This window comes from Bombina bombina, unplaced genomic scaffold, assembly GCF_027579735.1.
Source record: "Bombina bombina isolate aBomBom1 unplaced genomic scaffold, aBomBom1.pri scaffold_1475, whole genome shotgun sequence".
In the NCBI taxonomy this organism is placed as follows: domain Eukaryota; kingdom Metazoa; phylum Chordata; class Amphibia; order Anura; family Bombinatoridae; genus Bombina; species Bombina bombina.
This window is the reverse complement of record NW_026510817.1, coordinates 13,018-34,080: the sequence shown is the minus strand read 5'-3', so window position 1 is coordinate 34,080 and position 21,063 is coordinate 13,018. Positions and strand designations below refer to the sequence as shown.

The 21,063-nt window shown below is 44.1% G+C and overlaps 1 protein-coding gene across 1 annotated transcript; it reads left to right on the top strand.

Moving 5' to 3' along the window:
- Positions 1–1,604: 1,604 nt before the first annotated feature.
- LOC128643475 (integrator complex subunit 3-like) lies at positions 1,605–20,856 on the top strand (the record flags this gene model as incomplete). The annotated part of the gene is made up of 4 exons (XM_053696320.1): positions 1,605–1,705; positions 14,891–14,963; positions 15,585–15,738; positions 19,462–20,856. Coding segments are annotated over 4 exons (406 nt in total), but the record flags the coding sequence as incomplete, so codon positions are not given.
- Between the last annotated feature and the right edge of the window lie 207 nt (positions 20,857–21,063).

Below are 21,063 nucleotides of genomic sequence, written 5' to 3'. Positions count from 1 at the left end.
GTAGCTATCCAGACAATTTCTTGTTCGCATGGAACTGTTTTTTTGTTAGTTTAGTGATAACAATGTTCTAATTTGTTAAAGCATATTTTAACACAGATGCTGGCAGGTGGTGGTGTATTTAATTCCTGCAAATGGCATTAAACACATAGTCAAAGGATGCTCTGGAGCCAAAATGCATTGGAGCTGCTGAGCAGGACATGTGACCAATAAGGAAATCAGCAGCTGCATATGCACATACCAGTTGTTTCCTAATTCAGGTCCAATTTACTTCCATTATCTAATTTGCTTCATCATTTAGCTATCCTTTCTTTAAGAAATACCAATTCACATGAGTCAATCACACAGGGCATCTATGTGCAGCCACCAATCAGCAGCTACTAAGCTTATTTAGATATGCTTTTTAACAAAGGAAATGACGAGAATGAATTTGATAGAAGTCAATTTAAAAAGTTGTTTAAAATTGCATGCTCTTTCTAAATCATGAGAGAAAAATGTAGGTTTTGAGCCCCTTTAAACCACAAACCTAGTTGCCAGTGAACTCTTACTTTCTTAAAAAGAGATAACAACTAATCCAGTTAATGTAAATAAACATATACAGATAATGTCTTTATAATATTTACATTGTGTTAATGTGTCTAGAGGGAATTCTCACTTGAAACTATCCTGTTAAACTCTTCCTTCCTTAGCATAGAAGCTGGTTTGTTGCAGTTCCTCTCCATCAATTAAATGTGTTTGTAAGTTTACAAGCAGTAATTATCAGGAAGGTCCTATAAGACCAGCCCTATTGTTTTTGCCTGGTCACTGTCTGTTATGATCAAGTTTAATCCACTCCCTGTTTATTATATATATGTTTTTTTTCTTCCCTCTCCTTGCTTGGCTGTTTATGCAAATTTAAAGGGACACTCAAGTCAAAATAAACTTATATGATTCAGACAGAACATGACGTTTTATGACCCTTTCCAATTAACTTCCATTATCAAATTTTGCATAGTTTTTATATTCACACTTTCTAGGGAACAAGATCCTACTGAGCATGTGCACAAGTTCACAGGGTATACGTATACTAGTCTGTAATTGGCTGATGTCTGTCACATCAGGGGGCTGAAAAATGGGAGAAAAAATTAATTTAGTAAGTGTTTTATTGTTCATGTTATTTTTATTATGCACGTGTTAATTATGAAATTCTACTGCAGTGAGTGGTCCTTTAACACTAGAAGGAAGATATGAGTTATAAAGAAGTGGTGGGTACTAAAAAAAAGATTCAAATGTAAAGCAACTGATCTTAAATACATTTCTACTTTATGGAGAAATTGATTTATTAGGTTAATCTGATAGAAACTCACCGCAAAAGTATGTGAGAAAGTGATGTTTATGTTTACATTAAATCTGTTTCTATATACTCGAGTCTTCTTTGTGGAAAATTCTCTTTCAACTTCTCTCTTTATATCTACTCCAAGCTGCACAATAAACCCACCAGTTTAGTATACAGCACTTATTTTAGAAAGTATTAATCTGTTAACAGACTGATTACCTTATTGCTTGTGGAACGCAGAAGCTAGGTGAATGTTTACTAACTGGGTCATAAATCTCTCTTTTTCATGCAGCCTCCGAAGCTCCAGCAGTAAACTTGCCCAGCTAACTCTGGAACAAATCTTGGAACATCTTGATAATCTGAGACTTAATCTATCTAATACCAAACAGAATTGTGAGTATCAAAAATTGCCCACATTAGTTCTACTGGGGTCCCAACTGTAACCCTACACAGCCAGGACCCCAGACAGTAACTCTTCATTTGGTCATGGCCCCAGACGTTAAACCTTACACACGGACAAGGCCTTGGACGTTAACTCTTACACTCAGCAGGATCTCATACGGTAAACCGTACACATGACAGGGACTCAGACTGTAAACCTTACACATGTCTGACCTTAGACAGTAAACATAGAGCTATAGGGCCCCAGCTGGCAAACTACAGACGGTTAGGGCCCCGGCTGGAAAACTTTATGGGTGGGTAGGGCCCAGGCTGGCAAACTTTATGAACGGGTAGGGCCCCAGCCGGCAGATGTTACGCACAGGTAGGATCCCAGCCAGCAAACTTTACACACAGGTAGGGCCTCAGCCGGAAAACTTTACTCACAGGTAGGGCCCCAGCCAGTACTGGTAGAGCCCCTTCAAGCAACATTTACGAAGTTTAGGGCCCAACTGGCAAACTTAACGCACGGATAGGGACCCGGCTGGCAAAATTTACCCCGTGGGCAGGGCCCCAGGCGGTAAGCCTTACCCCTTGGGCAGGGCCACAGGCGGTAAGCCTTACCCCGTGGGCAGGGCCCCAGGCGGTAAGCCTTACCCCGTGGGCAGGGCCCCAGGCGGTAAGCCATACCCCGTGGGCAGGGCCCCAGGCGGTAAGCCTTACCCCATGGGCAGGGCCCCAGGCGGTAAGCCTTACCCCGTGGGCAGGGCCCCAGGCGGTAAGCCTTACCCCGTGGGCAGGGCCCCAGGCGGTAAGCCTTACCCCGAGGGCAGGGCCCCAGGCGGTAAGCCTTACCCCGAGGGCAGGGCCCCAGGCGGTAAGCCTTACCCCGTGGGCAGGGCCCCAGGCGGTAAGCCTTACCCCGTGGGCAGGGCCCCAGGAGGTAAGCCTTACCCCGTGGGCAGGGCCCCAGGCGGTAAGCCTTACCCCGTGGGCAGGGCCCCAGGCGGTAAGCCTTACCCCGTGGGCAGGGCCCCAGGCGGTAAGCCTTACCCCGTGGGCAGGGTCCCAGGCGGTAAGCCTTACCCCGTGGGCAGGGCCCCAGGCGGTAAGCCTTACCCCGTGGGCAGGGCCCCAGGCGGTAAGCCTTACCCCGTGGGCAGGGCCCCAGGCGGTAAGCCTTACCCCGTGGGCAAGGCCCCAGGCGGTAAGCCTTACCCCGAGGGCAGGGCCCCAGGCGGTAAGCCTTACCCCGAGGGCAGGGCCCCAGGCGGTAAGCCTTACCCCGTGGGCAGGGCCCCAGGCGGTAAGCCTTACCCCGTGGGCAAGGCCCCAGGCGGTAAGCCTTACCCCGAGGGCAGGGCCCCAGGCGGTAAGCCTTACCCCGAGGGCAGGGCCCCAGGCGGTAAGCCTTACCCCGTGGGCAGGGCCCCAGGCGGTAATCCTTACCCCGTGGGCAGGGCCCCAGGAGGTAAGCCTTACCCCGTGGGCAGGGCCCCAGGCGGTAATCCTTACCCCGTGGGCAGGGCCCCAGGCGGTAAGCCTTACCCCGTGGGCAGGGCCCCAGGCGGTAAGCCTTACCCCGTGGGCAGGGTCCCAGGCGGTAAGCCTTACCCCGTGGGCAGGGCCCCAGGCGGTAAGCCTTACCCCGTGGGCAGGGCCCCAGGCGGTAAGCCTTACCCCGTGGGCAGGGCCCCAGGCGGTAAGCCTTACCCCGTCATTCTGCAACTATTCACTGCTCTCTGGTGTCTTTTACTCTCCTGTAACTCTCTTCTGGTACGTGAATAGAGACCCTGTCATTCTGCAACTATTAACTGCTCTCTGGTGTCTTTTACTCTCCTGTAACTCTGTTCTGGTACGTGAATAGAGACCCTGTCATTCTGCAACTATTAACTGCTCTCTGGTGTCTTTTACTCTCCTGTAACTCTGTTCTGGTACGTGAATAGAGACCCTGTCATTCTGCAACTATTCACTGCTCTCTGGTGTCTTTTACTCTCCTGTAACTCTCTTCTGGTACGTGAATATTTACATAGAGCAAATAATTTTAGTTTGTTAATTTAGTCCTACATCTGTTGTACTGTTATCCAATGTGTTATTTCTAATGTTCATTTAACTGCCATGTGATGTTCAATCCTTATCAATACTTGCTATTATTCTAAAATGTATAGCTGTCTTATTCCATAGTTTTAACCTCCCCCAAATTTTATTGTCTGTTTACTTAACATCTCACCCTGACCAGACCAGAATCTAACTTTCCAATTGGCCTTTCCAATTGTCTTTGATTAGCAATCAACTAAATTTAGTGGACTCAGCTGACTGCCCTCCCTGCATATATTTCACACTAGTTTGGGATGTGCATTGGACAGGGGTGCATTGCATGGGCAGTGTACATTGTAATAATAGCATATGTTCACATTTTCAAAGGGAACATTTTATAAGTGATTCACTAGCAATATAGCAATAGAATTATACAAGAACTGAACAAGGATTGGGCAAGGGGCAAGACACAAGGCAAGTACTTTTGTAAGATTATGTTTCATATACCTTACTGTTTTCAAATGCTACTGTAATACTGTGTCTTATGTGTTTAACTGAGTCCCTCTTTTGTAAAAATGCCTAATATCTTCTTATTCCTTTTTGCTGCCTTTTGTCTCTATAACAAACTACATTACTCAATTACTCCTTCTCCCTCTCCACTTGCACTGTTTATTAGCCCATCTCTCTTAAAATCACATTACTTTCTCCAACATAGGTGTGTCCGGTCCACGGCGTCATCCTTACTTGTGGGATATTCTCTTCCCCAACAGGAAATGGCAAAGAGCCCAGCAAAGCTGGTCACATGATCCCTCCTAGGCTCCGCCTACCCCAGTCATTCTCTTTGCCGTTGTACAGGCAACATCTCCACGGAGATGGCTTAGAGTTTTTTAGTGTTTAACTGTAGTTTTTATTATTCAATCAAGAGTTTGTTATTTTGAAATAGTGCTGGTATGTACTATTTACTCAGAAACAGAAAAGAGATGAAGATTTCTGTTTGTATGAGGAAAATGATTTTAGCAACCGTCACTAAAATCCATGGCTGTTCCACACAGGACTGTTGAGAGCAATTAACTTCAGTTGGGGGAACAGTGAGCAGTCTCTTGCTGCTTGAGGTATGACACATTCTAACAAGACGATGTAATGCTGGAAGCTGTCATTTTCCCTATGGGATCCGGTAAGCCATGTTTATTACGATCGTAAATAAGGGCTTCACAAGGGCTTATTAAGACTGTAGACTTTTTCTGGGCTAAATCGATTCATTATTAACACATATTTAGCCTTGAGGAATCATTTTATCTGGGTATTTTGATATAATAATATCGGCAGGCACTGTTTTAGACACCTTATTCTTTAGGGGCTTTCCCAAAGCATAAGCAGAGCCTCATTTTCGCGCCGGTGTTGCGCACTTGTTTTTGAGAGGCATGGCATGCAGTCGCATGTGAGAGGAGCTCTGATACTTAGAAAAGACTTTCTGAAGGCGTCATTTGGTATCGTATTCCCCTTTGGGCTTGGTTGGGTCTCAGCAAAGCAGATACCAGGGACTGTAAAGGGGTTAAAGTTCAAAACGGCTCCGGTTCCGTTATTTTAAGGGTTAAAGCTTCCAAATTTGGTGTGCAATACTTTTAAGGCTTTAAGACACTGTGGTGAAAATTTGGTGAATTTTGAACAATTCCTTCATGTTTTTTCGCAATTGCAGTAATAAAGTGTGTTCAGTTTAAAATTTAAAGTGACAGTAACGGTTTTATTTTAAAACGTTTTTTGTACTTTGTTATCAAGTTTATGCCTGTTTAACATGTCTGAACTACCAGATAGACTGTGTTCTGAATGTGGGGAAGCCAGAATTCCTATTCATTTAAATAAATGTGATTTATGTGACAATGATGCCCAAGATGATTCCTCAAGTGAGGGGAGTAAGCATGGTACTGCATCATTCCCTCCTTCGTCTACACGAGTCTTGCCCACTCAGGAGGCCCCTAGTACATCTAGCGCGCCAATACTCCTTACTATGCAACAATTAACGGCTGTAATGGATAATTCTGTCAAAAACATTTTAGCCAAAATGAACTCTTATCAGCGTAAGCGCGACTGCTCTGTTTTAGATACTGAAGAGCATGACGACGCTGATAATAATATTTCTGAAGGGCCCCTAACCCAGTCTGATGGGGCCAGGGAGGTTTTGTCTGAGGGAGAAATTACTGATTCAGGGAACATTTCTCAACAAGCTGAACCTGATGTGATTGCATTTAAATTTAAGTTGGAACATCTCCGCATTCTGCTTAAGGAGGTATTATCCACTCTGGATGATTGTGACAAGTTGGTCATCCCAGAGAAACTATGTAAAATGGACAAGTTCCTAGAGGTGCCGGGGCTCCCAGAAGCTTTTCCTATACCCAAGCGGGTGGCGGACATTGTTAATAAAGAATGGGAAAGGCCCGGTATTCCTTTCGTCCCTCCCCCCATATTTAAAAAATTGTTTCCTATGGTCGACCCCAGAAAGGACTTATGGCAGACAGTCCCCAAGGTCGAGGGAGCGGTTTCCACTTTAAACAAACGCACCACTATACCCATAGAGGATAGTTGTGCTTTCAAAGATCCTATGGATAAAAAATTAGAAGGTTTGCTTAAAAAGATGTTTGTTCAGCAAGGTTACCTTCTACAACCAATTTCATGCATTGTCCCTGTCGCTACAGCCGCATGTTTCTGGTTCGATGAGCTGATAAAGGCGGTCGATAGTGATTCTCCTCCTTTTGAGGAGATTATGGACAGAATCAATGCTCTCAAATTGGCTAATTCTTTCACCCTAGACGCCACTTTGCAATTGGCTAGGTTAGCGGCTAAGAATTCTGGGTTTGCTATTGTGGCGCGCAGAGCGCTTTGGTTGAAATCTTGGTCGGCTGATGCATCTTCCAAGAACAAGCTACTTAACATTCCTTTCAAGGGGAAAACGCTGTTTGGCCCTGACTTGAAAGAGATTATCTCTGATATCACTGGGGGTAAGGGCCACGCCCTTCCTCAGGATTGGCCTTTCAAGGCAAAAAATAAACCTAATTTTCGTCCCTTTCGTAGAAACGGACCAGCCCAAGGTGCTACGTCCTCTAAGCAAGAGGGTAATACTTCTCAAGCCAAGCCAGCTTGGAGACCAATGCAAGGCTGGAACAAGGGAAAGCAGGCCAAGAAACCTGCCACTGCTACCAAGACAGCATGAAATGTTGGCCCCCGATCCGGGACCGGATCTGGTGGGGGGCAGACTCTCTCTCTTCGCTCAGGCTTGGGCAAGAGATGTTCTGGATCCTTGGGCGCTAGAAATAGTCTCCCAAGGTTATCTTCTGGAATTCAAGGGACTTCCCCCAAGGGGGAGGTTCCACAGGTCTCAGTTGTCTTCAGACCACATAAAAAGACAGGCATTCTTACATTGTGTAGAAGACCTGTTAAAAATGGGAGTGATTCATCCTGTTCCATTAAGAGAACAAGGGATGGGGTTCTACTCCAATCTGTTCATAGTTCCCAAAAAAGAGGGAACGTTCAGACCAATCTTAGATCTCAAGATCTTAAACAAGTTTATCAAGGTTCCATCGTTCAAGATGGAAACCATTCGAACTATTCTTCCTTCCATCCAGGAAGGTCAATTCATGACCACGGTGGATTTAAAGGATGCGTATCTACATATTCCTATCCACAAGGAACATCATCGGTTCCTAAGGTTCGCATTCCTGGACAAACATTACCAGTTCGTGGCGCTTCCTTTCGGATTAGCCACTGCTCCAAGGATTTTCACAAAGGTACTAGGGTCCCTTCTAGCTGTGCTAAGACCAAGGGGCATTGCTGTAGTACCTTACTTGGACGACATTCTGATTCAAGCGTCGTCCCTTCCTCAAGCAAAGGCTCACACGGACATTGTCCTGGCCTTTCTCAGATCTCACGGATGGAAAGTGAACGTGGAAAAGAGTTCTCTATCTCCGTCAACAAGGGTTCCCTTCTTGGGAACAATAAAAGACTCCTTAGAAATGAGGATTTTTCTGACAGAGGCCAGAAAAACAAAACTTCTAGACTCTTGTCGGATACTTCATTCCGTTCCTCTTCCTTCCATAGCTCAGTGCATGGAAGTGATCGGGTTGATGGTAGCGGCAATGGACATAGTTCCTTTTGCGCGCATTCATCTAAGACCATTACAACTGTGCATGCTCAGTCAGTGGAATGGGGACTATACAGACTTGTCTCCGAAGATACAAGTAAATCAGAGGACCAGAGACTCACTCCGTTGGTGGCTGTCCCTGGACAACCTGTCACAAGGGATGACATTCCGCAGACCAGAGTGGGTCATTGTCACGACCGACGCCAGTCTGATGGGCTGGGGCGCGGTCTGGGGATCCCTGAAAGCTCAGGGTCTTTGGTCTCGGGAAGAATCTCTTCTACCGATAAATATTCTGGAACTGAGAGCGATTTTCAATGCTCTCAAGGCTTGGCCTCAGCTAGCGAGGGCCAAGTTCATACGGTTTCAATCAGACAACATGACAACTGTTGCGTACATCAACCATCAGGGGGGAACAAGGAGTTCCCTAGCGATGGAAGAAGTGACCAAAATCATTCTATGGGCGGAGTCTCACTCCTGCCACCTGTCTGCTATCCACATCCCAGGAGTGGAAAATTGGGAAGCGGATTTTCTGAGTCGTCAGACATTGCATCCGGGGGAGTGGGAACTCCATCCGGAAATCTTTGCCCAAGTCGCTCAGCTGTGGGGCATTCCAGACATGGATCTGATGGCCTCTCGTCAGACCTTCAAAGTTCCTTGCTACGGGTCCAGATCCAGGGATCCCAAGGCGGCTCTAGTGGATGCACTAGTAGCACCTTGGACCTTCAAACTAGCTTATGTGTTCCCGCCGTTTCCTCTCATCCCCAGGCTGGTAGCCAGGATCAATCAGGAGAGGGCGTCGGTGATCTTGATAGCTCCTGCGTGGCCACGCAGGACTTGGTATGCAGATCTGGTGAATATGTCATCGGCTCCACCTTGGAAGCTACCTTTGAGACGAGACCTTCTTGTTCAGGGTCCGTTCGAACATCCGAATCTGGTTTCACTCCAGCTGACTGCTTGGAGATTGAACGCTTGATTTTATCGAAGCGAGGGTTCTCAGATTCTGTTATCGATACTCTTGTTCAGGCCAGAAAGCCTGTAACTAGAAAGATTTACCACAAAATTTGGAAAAAATATATCTGTTGGTGTGAATCTAAAGGATTCCCTTGGGACAAGGTTAAGATTCCTAGGATTCTATCCTTCCTTCAAGAAGGATTGGAAAAAGGATTATCTGCAAGTTCCCTGAAGGGACAGATTTCTGCCTTGTCGGTGTTACTTCACAAAAAGCTGGCTGCTGTGCCAGATGTTCAAGCCTTTGTTCAGGCTCTGGTTAGAATTAAGCCTGTTTACAAACCTTTGACTCCTCCTTGGAGTCTCAATTTAGTTCTTTCAGTTCTTCAGGGGGTTCCGTTTGAACCCTTACATTCCGTTGATATTAAGTTATTATCTTGGAAAGTTTTGTTTTTAGTTGCAATTTCTTCTGCTAGAAGAGTTTCAGAATTATCTGCTCTGCAGTGTTCTCCTCCTTATCTGGTGTTCCACGCAGATAAGGTGGTTTTACGTACTAAACCTGGTTTTCTTCCAAAGGTTGTTTCTAACAAAAACATTAACCAGGAGATTATCGTACCTTCTCTGTGTCCGAAACCAGTTTCAAAGAAGGAACGTTTGTTGCACAATTTGGACGTTGTTCGCGCTCTAAAATTCTATTTAGATGCTACAAAGGATTTTAGACAAACATCTTCCTTGTTTGTTGTTTATTCCGGTAAAAGGAGAGGTCAAAAAGCAACTTCTACCTCTCTCTCTTTTTGGATTAAAAGCATCATCAGATTGGCTTACGAGACTGCCGGACGGCAGCCTCCCGAAAGAATCACAGCTCATTCCACTAGGGCTGTGGCTTCCACATGGGCCTTCAAGAACGAGGCTTCTGTTGATCAGATATGTAGGGCAGCGACTTGGTCTTCACTGCACACTTTTACCAAATTTTACAAGTTTGATACTTTTGCTTCTTCTGAGGCTATTTTTGGGAGAAAGGTTTTGCAAGCCGTGGTGCCTTCCATTTAGGTGACCTGATTTGCTCCCTCCCTTCATCCGTGTCCTAAAGCTTTGGTATTGGTTCCCACAAGTAAGGATGACGCCGTGGACCGGACACACCTATGTTGGAGAAAACAGAATTTATGTTTACCTGATAAATTACTTTCTCCAACGGTGTGTCCGGTCCACGGCCCGCCCTGGTTTTTTTAATCAGGTCTGATAATTTATTTTCTTTAACTACAGTCACCACGGTACCATATGGTTTCTCCTATGCAAATATTCCTCCTTAACGTCGGTCGAATGACTGGGGTAGGCGGAGCCTAGGAGGGATCATGTGACCAGCTTTGCTGGGCTCTTTGCCATTTCCTGTTGGGGAAGAGAATATCCCACAAGTAAGGATGACGCCGTGGACCGGACACACCGTTGGAGAAAGTAATTTATCAGGTAAACATAAATTCTGTTTTTGTACTCATGAACTTTACCTATACCTAAACACACTCTCTCCCCCCTGCACCTTGACTCAAAAGCAGTCTCGCTACTGCAAATCTGTATCTCATCTTATGTCACTCTCCCTCTTGCTTCTACTAACTGCTGGCGACATCTCCCCTAATCCTGGTCCCCAACAACTGCCTAGCCGTGCGCATCCATGTATACCATCCCACAGACTCAAAAAACAAAACTCTGACAACCTTACTCACATTCATCTTGCATCAAAAGCCACTTCCCCTTTCACTTGTGCACTTTGGAACTCTCGCTCTGTTTGCAACAAACTCACTTCTTTACATGACCTCTTTATCTCCCGCTCCCTCAACCTTCTGGCCCTAACAGAAACCTGGCTCTCTCCCCTAGACACAGCATCCACTGCTGCTCTGTCACATGGGGGTCTCCACTTCAGCCACACTACTAGGTCTGGTAATAGACAAGGAGGTGGTGTTGGTATTTTACTTTCCTCTCATTGCACCTTTCAACAAATACACCCCATCTCTTCCCTCACATTTTCTTCATTCGAAACCCACATGATTCACTTATTCTCTCCTCTTTCTATACGTGTCGCAGTCATATACCGTCCTCCTGGCTCCTCAACTCAATTTCTAGATCACTTGGCTGCATGGCTACCTTATTTCCTTTCCTCAGACACCCCTTCCCTCATTCTTGGTGACTTCAACATCCCTCTTGACAATCCCACTGCCTCCTCTGCAAAACAACTTTTGCAACTCACTTCCTCTTTTAGTTTGTCACAATGGACTGATTCTCCCACTCACAAAGATGGTCACTCCCTTGACCTGATCTTTAGCTATCGATGCACCCTCTCAAACTTCACAAACTCCCCCTTTCCTCTTTCTGACCACCATCTCCTTACTTGCAACATATCATCCCTCCCTACAACTCTCCCTCCTTCTGCTCCTCACACCAAACTTCACAGAAGCATTACGTCATTAGATCAACAACAGCTTTCTAATTCCATCAAACCTCTCCTCTCATCCTTCTCCTCCTTTTCATGCCCTGACCAATCTATCTGCCACTTTAATTCCACCCTTACATCCGTCCTTAACAATCTCGCCCCTCTTACCATAGCTCGGAAATCAAACACTCATCCTCAGCCCTGGCATACTCCACTGACACGATACCTACGCAGATGTCCCCGTACTGCTGAGCGGCACTGGAGAAAATCTAGTAGTTCAGCTGATTTTCAACACTACAAATTTATCTTGAACTCCTACTACTCTGCCCTTAATTTCCATAAGCAACACTACTTCTCTACTCTTATCTCTAATCTTTCTTCAAACCCAAAACGTTTGTTCTCCACTTTCAATACTCTTCTCCGCCCTCCCCCACCTCCTAATACAACTTCTCTGTCAGCTCAAGACTTTGCCAACCATGGTCCTACCTCCCCATCCAACTACCGCCCTATTTCCCTCCTCCCTCTTGTATCAAAGCTTCTCGAAAAACTAGCTTATGCACGCCTTTCCCATTTCCTTACAATAAACTCCCTCCTTGACCCATTGCAATCTGGATTTCGTCCCCATCACTCCACAGAAACAACAATTGTTAAGGTTACCAACGACCTACTTACAGCAAAATCAAAAGGCCACTTCTCTCTGCTTATTCTCCTTGATCTGTCCGCAGCCTTTGACACTGTTGACCACCCTCTCTTGCTCCAAACCCTCCAATCCTTCGGCATATGTGACACAGCCCTCTTGTGGCTCTCTTCCTACCTGTCAAACCGTACCTTTAGTGTAGCCTTCTCTGGGGCCTCCTCTGTCCCGTCACCACTTTCTGTCGGAGTACCACAAGGCTCTGTCCTCGGTCCCCTTCTCTTCTCAATCTACACGTCATCACTAGGTTCCCTAATAAAGTCCCATGGTTTACAATATCATTTGTATGCCGACGACACCCAAATCTACTTCTCTGCACCAGACCTTTCTCCTTCCTTGCTAACCCGTGTCACTAACTCTCTTTCTCACATCTCTAACTGGATGTCCTCTCATTACCTCAAGCTAAATCTCTCCAAAACTGAGCTCCTTATTTTCCCCCCTTCTTCAAAACTCTCCACCCCCAATCTCTTTATAACTGTCGACAACTCCATCATTACCCCTACCCCGCATGCCCGATGTCTCGGGGTCACATTTGACTCAGATCTTTCTTTCACTCCTCACATTCAGTCTTTGGCTAAAGCCTGCCGCTTCCACCTTAAAAACATCTCTAAAATTAGACACTTCCTTACACAAGACACAACTAAGATTTTAATCCACTCTCTCATCCTCTCCCGCCTCGATTACTGCAACTCTGTCCTCTCTGGTCTCCCCACCTACCGCCTAGATCCTTTACAATCCTTAATGAATGCCTCTGCCAGACTCATCTTCCTTACAAGTCGCTCTTCATCTGCTGCACCTCTCTGCCAATCTCTTCACTGGCATCCTATTGCCTATAGGATCAAACACAAAATTCTCACTCTGACATACAAAGCCCTCAACTGCACTGCTCCCCCCTATATCTCAGATCTTGTCTCCAGATACTCTCCTTCCCGTCCCCTTCGCTCTGCTCAAGACCTCCTACTCTCCTCCTCTCATCACCTCATCACACTCCCGTTTACAGGACTTCTCCAGACTGGCTCCCATCTTGTGGAACTCTCTGCCTCGCTCCACAAGACTCTCTTCTAGTTTTAAAAGCTTCAAGTGCTCCCTAAAGACTCTACTGTTTAGGGATGCATACAACCTACGCTAACCTTACTTTATACCAGTTCCTCTCCTCCATTGCTATCCCCTGAACCGCCCTAGCATGTAAGCTTAAGAGTCCAGCTGTTTGTTGATCACCTTCTCAAGAGCTGACTACAACAGTGCAACTCTTGGCAGGGCCCTCTACCCATTTGATCCCTATAACTGTTTTTTTTTGTACTCCGCCTTTGTTAATAGCGCTGCGGAATCTGTTGGCGCTCTACAAATAACCGATAATAATAATAATAATAATAATAAATACCCCGTGGGCAGGGCCCCAGGCAGTAAACTTTTCTTTCGTATGATAAGAGTCAATAGGAATACATAACATGTGGTATATATTTTCCCGCCACTAGGAGAAGGCCAAGAACCCACACAAGGAGGCCTATTTATTAAAGGTCTGTTGGACCTGATCCGACAGTGCGTATCAGGTCCAACAGACCTCGCTGAATGTGGAGAGCAATACACTCTCCGTATTCAGCATTGCACCAGCAGCTCTTGTGAGCTGCTGGTGCAACACTTCCCTCTGCAGAATTCGGGGCCAATCGGCCACCAGCAGGGGGTGTCAATCAACTTGATCGTACTCGATCGGGTTGAATTGTGGCGATCTCTGTCTGCCTGCTCAGAGCAGGTGGACAGGGTTATGGAGCAGCGGTCTTTAGACCGCTGCTTCATAACTGCTGTTTCTGGCGAGCCTGCAGGTTCGCCAGAAACACGGTCCCTCAAGCTCAATTCGGAGCTTGATAAATGGGCCTCAAGAGCTTTAATCTCCTCCCACCTTTCCTCAGTTCTAGTTATTATTATTATTATTGGTTATTTGTAGAGCGCCAACAGATTCTGCAGCAATAAGTTTGTTCTTTATTCTGGTTCTCTAGTAGATCAAGCGGCTACTGGGTAGCCTTAGCTCTTAGATAAATCAGGTAATTCTCACACCTTACTTGGTGGCAGATAAATCTCATTCTAAGCATATCTCAGCTCATTCCACTAGATCAGTTGCTACTTTCATAAATGAGGCCTCTTCGTAGCAGATTTGAAAAGCTGCAACATATCTTCTCTGCACACATTATCCAATTTTTTCTGTTTGATATTTTGTTTGCTTCTTCGGAAGTAGCTTTTGGCAGAAATGTCCGAAAGGCTGCAGTGTCTGGCAAATATGAACTGCCTTACTTTCTCGCACCCTTTCCTTAAAGGGACATTATACACTCATTTTTTCTTTGCATACATGTTTTGTAGATTTCTTTTTATATAGCCCATAAAGTTTTTTGTTTTTTTTAAATGAATTGTTTTGCTTATTTTTAAATAACATTGCTCTTATTTTCAGACTCCTAACCAAGCCCCAAAATTTTATGAGAATACTGTCAGCTACCTTCTCCAGCTTGCTGCTGTTTGTGTAAAGGGTCTTTTCATAAGCAAAAGAAGGGGGGGGGGAGGGTCTTATTTCCCACTTGCAGTGGGCTTTCCAGCTACCTTTTCAACAGAGCTAAACTGAGAGCTTCTAAGTAAGTTTTTAAAAAGTTTTATACTGAATTTTTATATCAGTATCTGTGCATCTTATTCTTTATAGTAATGTCTATTACATGCAGTTATATGAAAATGAGTGTATACTGTCCCTTTAACCTGGACTCTCAGCTTGGGTGTTAATCCCACATGTTATGGAGTTCTTTTGACTCTTATCACACAAAAGAAAACATCATTTATGCTCAGTTGATAAAATTATTTTCTTTTTCCGGATGATGAGTCCATAGGCCTTGCCCATTTAAATTTATGGGTAAATGTGTACCTCTGTAGACCCTGCTTTTGTCTTTCATTAGAAAGTAATTACTTTTTTTTCTCTTTCTCATTTTAAAGTTTTTAGCCAAACACCGATTCTGCAAGCACTCCAGCATGTGCAAGCAAGTTGTGATGAGGCACATAAAATGAAGTAAGTTCCAGATTTGGGGGGGGCTTGAAGTGAACATGAAACATCATGTGAAATCTTGACTGCTACATGTGATTTTATTTTTTTTCACTTTTACCTGATTCTTGTGAGGCTCAAAATAGTACAGATTGGCAATCACGATTAAAGGTATATCGTAATGCTGAAATTGGTTAGACTGTATTATTTTCTTTAGTGTCCATTGGTTATAGTATTTAAGCTCTACAAGTAGGCTAAACAAATATCTTAAATTCCACTTGTGAACCAAAACTCAGAACAGCCAGTGACTGGGGACTACAGATGTATGCTAGCTGCATCTTATCGGCTTGTAATGCAGAACTTGAGTTATGTGCTTAACCCTTTTGTAGGGCGATAAACAAGTAGTTGCCAAGAGACACTAATGCAAAATTACATTACCTCAGTCATACGTTCATCATACTCATCAATTGCAGTTGGACAATTAGGGCATATTTATGGGTTCATATTAAACCATCCAAATGACAGATTCTTCCTAAACTTTTATACTCATTACCCATAGATACATTTCCAGTCTTTAAACATCTGCATTGATTGAGAGCTACTTGATACCTTCACTTTTATCTGATCCATAGTTCTAACATCTTTCAGGTTCAGTGACCTCTTCTCTCTAGCAGAGGAGTATGAGGACTCTACAAAACCACCCAAAAGTAGACGGAAAGGTCCAATGATGAGTCCTCGCAGTAGGAAGAATGCAGCCCAACCAGCCAACACAGAGGAGGAGTCTGCATCTAGCAGCGCTTCTGTAAGTAAATGTGAATATTAGACAACATCCTGTCACAGCTAGACCAAAGTGGAAAATCTTTTTTGCACTACATCCCATACACGGGTAAGCTACGTTTTAAACCTCATCTTGTAAATCGGTAGGTTCAGTGTTACCTCTCTTCCGGTCAATGGATAGGCTGTACCCCTGATCCTTTAAAAGGATAGGCTCAGTAGTACCCCACATCCGATGAATTGATAGACTAAGTGGTACACTACATCCTGTTAATATAAATGCTCAGTGGTACACTACATCCTGTTAATATAAAGGCTCAGTGGTACACTACATCCTGTAAATGAAGACTCAGCAGTACACCACATCCTGTAAATGGACATGCTCAGTGTTACTCCACATCCTGTAAATTGACATGCTCAGTGTTACCCCACATCCTGTAAATGGACATGCTCAGTGTTACCCCACATCCTGTAAATGGGTAGGCTCAGCGGTACACCACATCCTGTAAATGGATAGGCTCAGTGGTACACCACATCCTGTAAATGGATAGGCTCAGCGGTACACTACATCCTATAAATGGATAGACTCAGTGGTACATCACATCCTGTAAATGGATAGGCTCAGCGGTACACCACATCCTGTAAATGGATAGGCTCAGCGGTACACCACATCCTGTAAATGGATAGGCTCAGCGGTACACCACATCCTGTAAATGGATAGGCTCAGCGGTACACCACATCTTGTAAATGGATAGGCTCAGCGGTACACCACATCCTGTAAATGGATAGGCTCAGCGGTACACCACATCCTGTAAATGGATAGGCTCAGCGGTACACCACATCCTGTAAATGGATAGGCTCAGCGGTACACCACATCCTGTAAATGGATAGGCTCAGCGGTACACCACATCCTGTAAATGGATAGGCTCAGCGGTACACCACATCCTGTAAATGGATAGGCTCAGCGGTACACCACATCCTGTAAATGGATAGGCTCAGCGGTACACCACATCCTGTAAATGGATTGGCTCAGCGGTACACCACATCCTGTAAATGGATTGGCTCAGCGGTACACCACATAATGTCATTGAATAGGCTCAGCAGTACACCTCATCCTGTAAATGGATAGGCTAAGTAGTACCCCACATCCTATAAATGGATAGGCTCAGTAGTACCCCACATCCTATAAATGGATAGGCTCAGTGGTACCCCACATCTTATAAATGGATAGGCTCAGTGGTACCCCACATCCTATAAATGGATAGGCTCAGTGGTACCCCACATCCTATAAATGGATAGGCTCAGTGGTACCCCACATCCTATAAATGGATAGGCTCAGTGGTGTACCCCACATCCTATAAATGGATAGGCTCAGTGGTGTACCCCACATCCTATAAATGGATAGGCTCAGTGGTGTACCCCACATCCTATAAATGGATAGGCTCAGTGGTGTACCCCACATCCTATAAATGGATAGGCTCAGTAGTACACCACATCCTATAAATGGATAGGCTCAGTGGTACCCCACATCCTATAAAAGGATAGGCTCAGTGGTACCCCACATCCTATAAATGGATAGGCTCAGTGGTACCCCACATCCTATAAATGGATAGGCTCAGTGGTGTACCCCACATCCTATAAATGGATAGGCTCAGTGGTGTACCCCACATCCTATAAATGGATAGGCTCAGTGGTGTACCCCACATCCTATAAATGGATAGGCTCAGTGGTACACCACATCCTATAAATGGATAGGCTCAGTGGTACCCCACATCTTATAAATGGATAGGCTCAGTGGTACCCCACATCCTATAAATGGATAGGCTCAGTGGTGTACCCCACATCCTATAAATGGATAGGCTCAGTGGTGTACCCCACATCCTATAAATGGATAGGCTCAGTGGTGCACCACATCCTATAAATGGATAGGCTCAGTGGTGCACCACATCCTATAAATGGATAGGCTCAGTGGTACACCACATCCTATAAATGGATAGACTCAGTGGTACACTACATCCTGTAAATGGATAGACTCAGGTGGTACACCACATCCTATAAATGGATAGACTCAGTGGTACACCACATCCTATAAATGGATAGACTCAGTGGTACACCACATCCTATAAATGGATAGACTCAGTGGTACACCACATCCTATAAATGGATAGACTCAGTGGTACACCACATCCTATAAATGGATAGGCTCAGTGGTACACTACATTCTGTTAATAGATAGGCTCAGCGGTACACCACATCCTATAAATGGATAGGCTGAGTAGTACACCACATCCTATAATCCTATAGTTATGTTACTCTTGCCGCGGCTCCATGACGTAAGCTGTATGCTGAGTGGACACGTGTATCCGTTGCGCTAATCAGGTTAGGGGTCACTACTGAACAAGGGATCAGACTCGCCAATAGTAGTGAGGACACAAAAAAGTAGCGACTCAAGGTACAAAAGTAAAAATAAAAACTCAAAGCTTTATTTCACATGATTAAAAAATACAGCATCAAAGTGTGGCAGACATGGGAATACGAGCATAGGTATGTGTCTGGCGTGTTTCGCGCCCCCTACAGGCGCTTAATCATAGACATCATGTAAATGGATAGGCTCAGTGGTGCACCATATCCTGTAAATGGGTAGGCTCAGCGATACCCCTCATCTTGTAAATGGATAGACTCAGTGGTACACTACATCCTGTAAATGGATAGGCTCAGTGGTACACTACATCCTGTAAATGGATAGGCTCAGAGGTACACTACATCCTGTAAATGGATAGGTTCAGTGGTACACTACATCCTGTAAATGGATAGGCTCAGTGGTACACTACATCCTGTAAATGGATAGGTTCAGTGGTACACTACATCCTGTAAATGGATAGGCTCAGTGGTACACTACATCCTGTAAATGGATAGGCTCTGTGGTACACTACATCCTGTAAATGGATAGGCTCTGTGGTACACTACATCCTGTAAATGGATAGGCTCAGTGGTACACTACATCCTGTAAATGGATAGGCTCAGTGGTACACTACATCCTGTAAATGGATAGGCTCAGCGGTACACCACATCTTGTAAATGGATAGGCTCAGCGTTACGCCCTATCCTATAAATGGATAGACTCAGTGGTACACCACATCCTGTAAATGGATAGGCTCAGCGGTACACCACATCCTGTAAATGGATAGGCTCAGCGGTACACCACATCCTGTAAATGGGTAGGCTCAGCGGTACACTACATCCTGTAAATGGATAGACTCAGCGGTATCCCATCTCCATGATGCCCCTTGTTACATAATGGAGTAGCTCATTGTTTGAGTTCTCATATAGAGTTAGCTGAGTGTAAGGTAATATGCAGGGTGTAGGCTCTGTGTTACACTGCATCCAATACTGGAGCAGGCACATTGTCATATCGCATTTCATACAGGAGCAGTTCCATAAATATACATGTTCTGCATATAACTCAGCTATTACATTGCATCACGTGTAATTGTTTTTTCATTGTTGCATCTGCTTAGTATTGTTTCATGTAACATAGATGTGCTATGTTACATTTCACAGAATACATAAACAAGCTCAGTGTTGCAGAAATTAGCCTTGTATAGTGAAGGGCTTAGAAATCACTGTATGAATTATAAGCATTATATACTAGGGTACATGTAAGGAGACTGCATGGAGTAATACTGTTCAGGAAAAGGTGTCGGCATTGCAAGATAAAACATTCTTTGTATGTCATTTAACTCTTCCACAGGAGGAGGAAGACACAAAACCGAAACCCAGCAAAAGGAAACGTAAAGGTTCTGCGCCAGTCGGATCGGACAGTGACTAACCAGCTACTGAGGACTCCGCTGGCTCCTGACTATCTTTCTATATTGGTCTCCAAGACCTAGAGCACATCTTGAAACTGTGCTTGGTGCAGCAGAGGAGGAAGTTTCATCTGTCTGCATCAGCTTGATGGCACCTTCTAGACTTTTCCAACTTCCTGCCATCCAACGTTTCCAGCAGAGGGAGATGTGCTGGATCTAAATAAACAGCCCCAATAAACTGTACACCACCTTTAGGGGCCGGACTTTTATACATAAATTTTGCTATTTTCTTACAGATTGTAAATAATTTTCTCTGATGGGATTGCTGCTCAGAGCTCTTTAAATCCTTTTTTGTTGGTTTTTTTTTAACTAAAATATTTTAAAATACAATAAAATGTTTTTTTTCTGATCTCTCCTGTGCCTGGTAACCTCCCCTGCCAGTGTCATTGTATATAGTTTTCTGACCTTGGTAAACTCCATTTAAGCGCTATGTGCCATATATTTTTTCATCTGTTTGATCGATCAGTACACATGAAAGGTCACTAAACTGTTGTGTTAAGTCATTTAGGTTTCTGTCTGCCCTTATTCCTAAATGAGGCAGTAAAATTAAGGTAACTGCCATGCACATTTAATTGTGGAATTACTTTTTACCAATATAGAGAGCATTCTACAGTAACACCCTTTGTGTTTTAGGACTTTAGTGTACTATAAAATGTTCTCCCCAATAATCAATTTTACCTGCTGGAGTGTATTAAATTACTCTTACCTTTTTACTTTGTCATTTAAAATAACTGTTTTTGCCCGTTGAAACACACACACACACACACACACACACATATATATATATATATATATATATATATATATATATGTGTGTGTGTGTGTGTGTGTGTGAAGGGTGGGAGAGTTCTTAAAAATGTTTATTTTCAATTGCTATCTCAGAAATAAGATAAGGAAGCTTTTTTGTTTATATAGAATAATTGGATACCGAGATCTGCTCTGTTCTTCTTACAGGCTCACCCACTTTAATAGGTTGTGGATTCAAAGATAAAAACAACTATTTCATATACAAAAATAAATTTAAAATAGTAATTTTTGATTAATTTTATCATCAGCTGAAATAACATGTCATTGGAAACTTATTAAGTGGAAACCAATTTTACAGTGCACTGTGTCATTTCCTTATCTATGTGTATCAGTTAATAATTTCCATACCTCTGGCACCCAGTTATTTGTGTGTATATTATGCTTTTATCACTGGCTATCATGGTTTACCTTATATAACTTTATGCAGAGTCCTGCAGTTCATCGAAAGGCAATACAACCTCACTTTTTGTGAATCACGTCTCAAATCAGTCTTATTCTTTGCACTTTGTTAATGTGTATATATGTATGCATATTTATTTATGTAATGATATCCAGGTACGCAGCAGTTTGGGAAATTAAATACAAAGTGCTTTTCAACAAGGTTAGAACCGTACAGGATAAAGTGACTCCTTGTCCCAAGGAGTATGGGAACTCAAACATATGTAAATGTATAGTTAAGT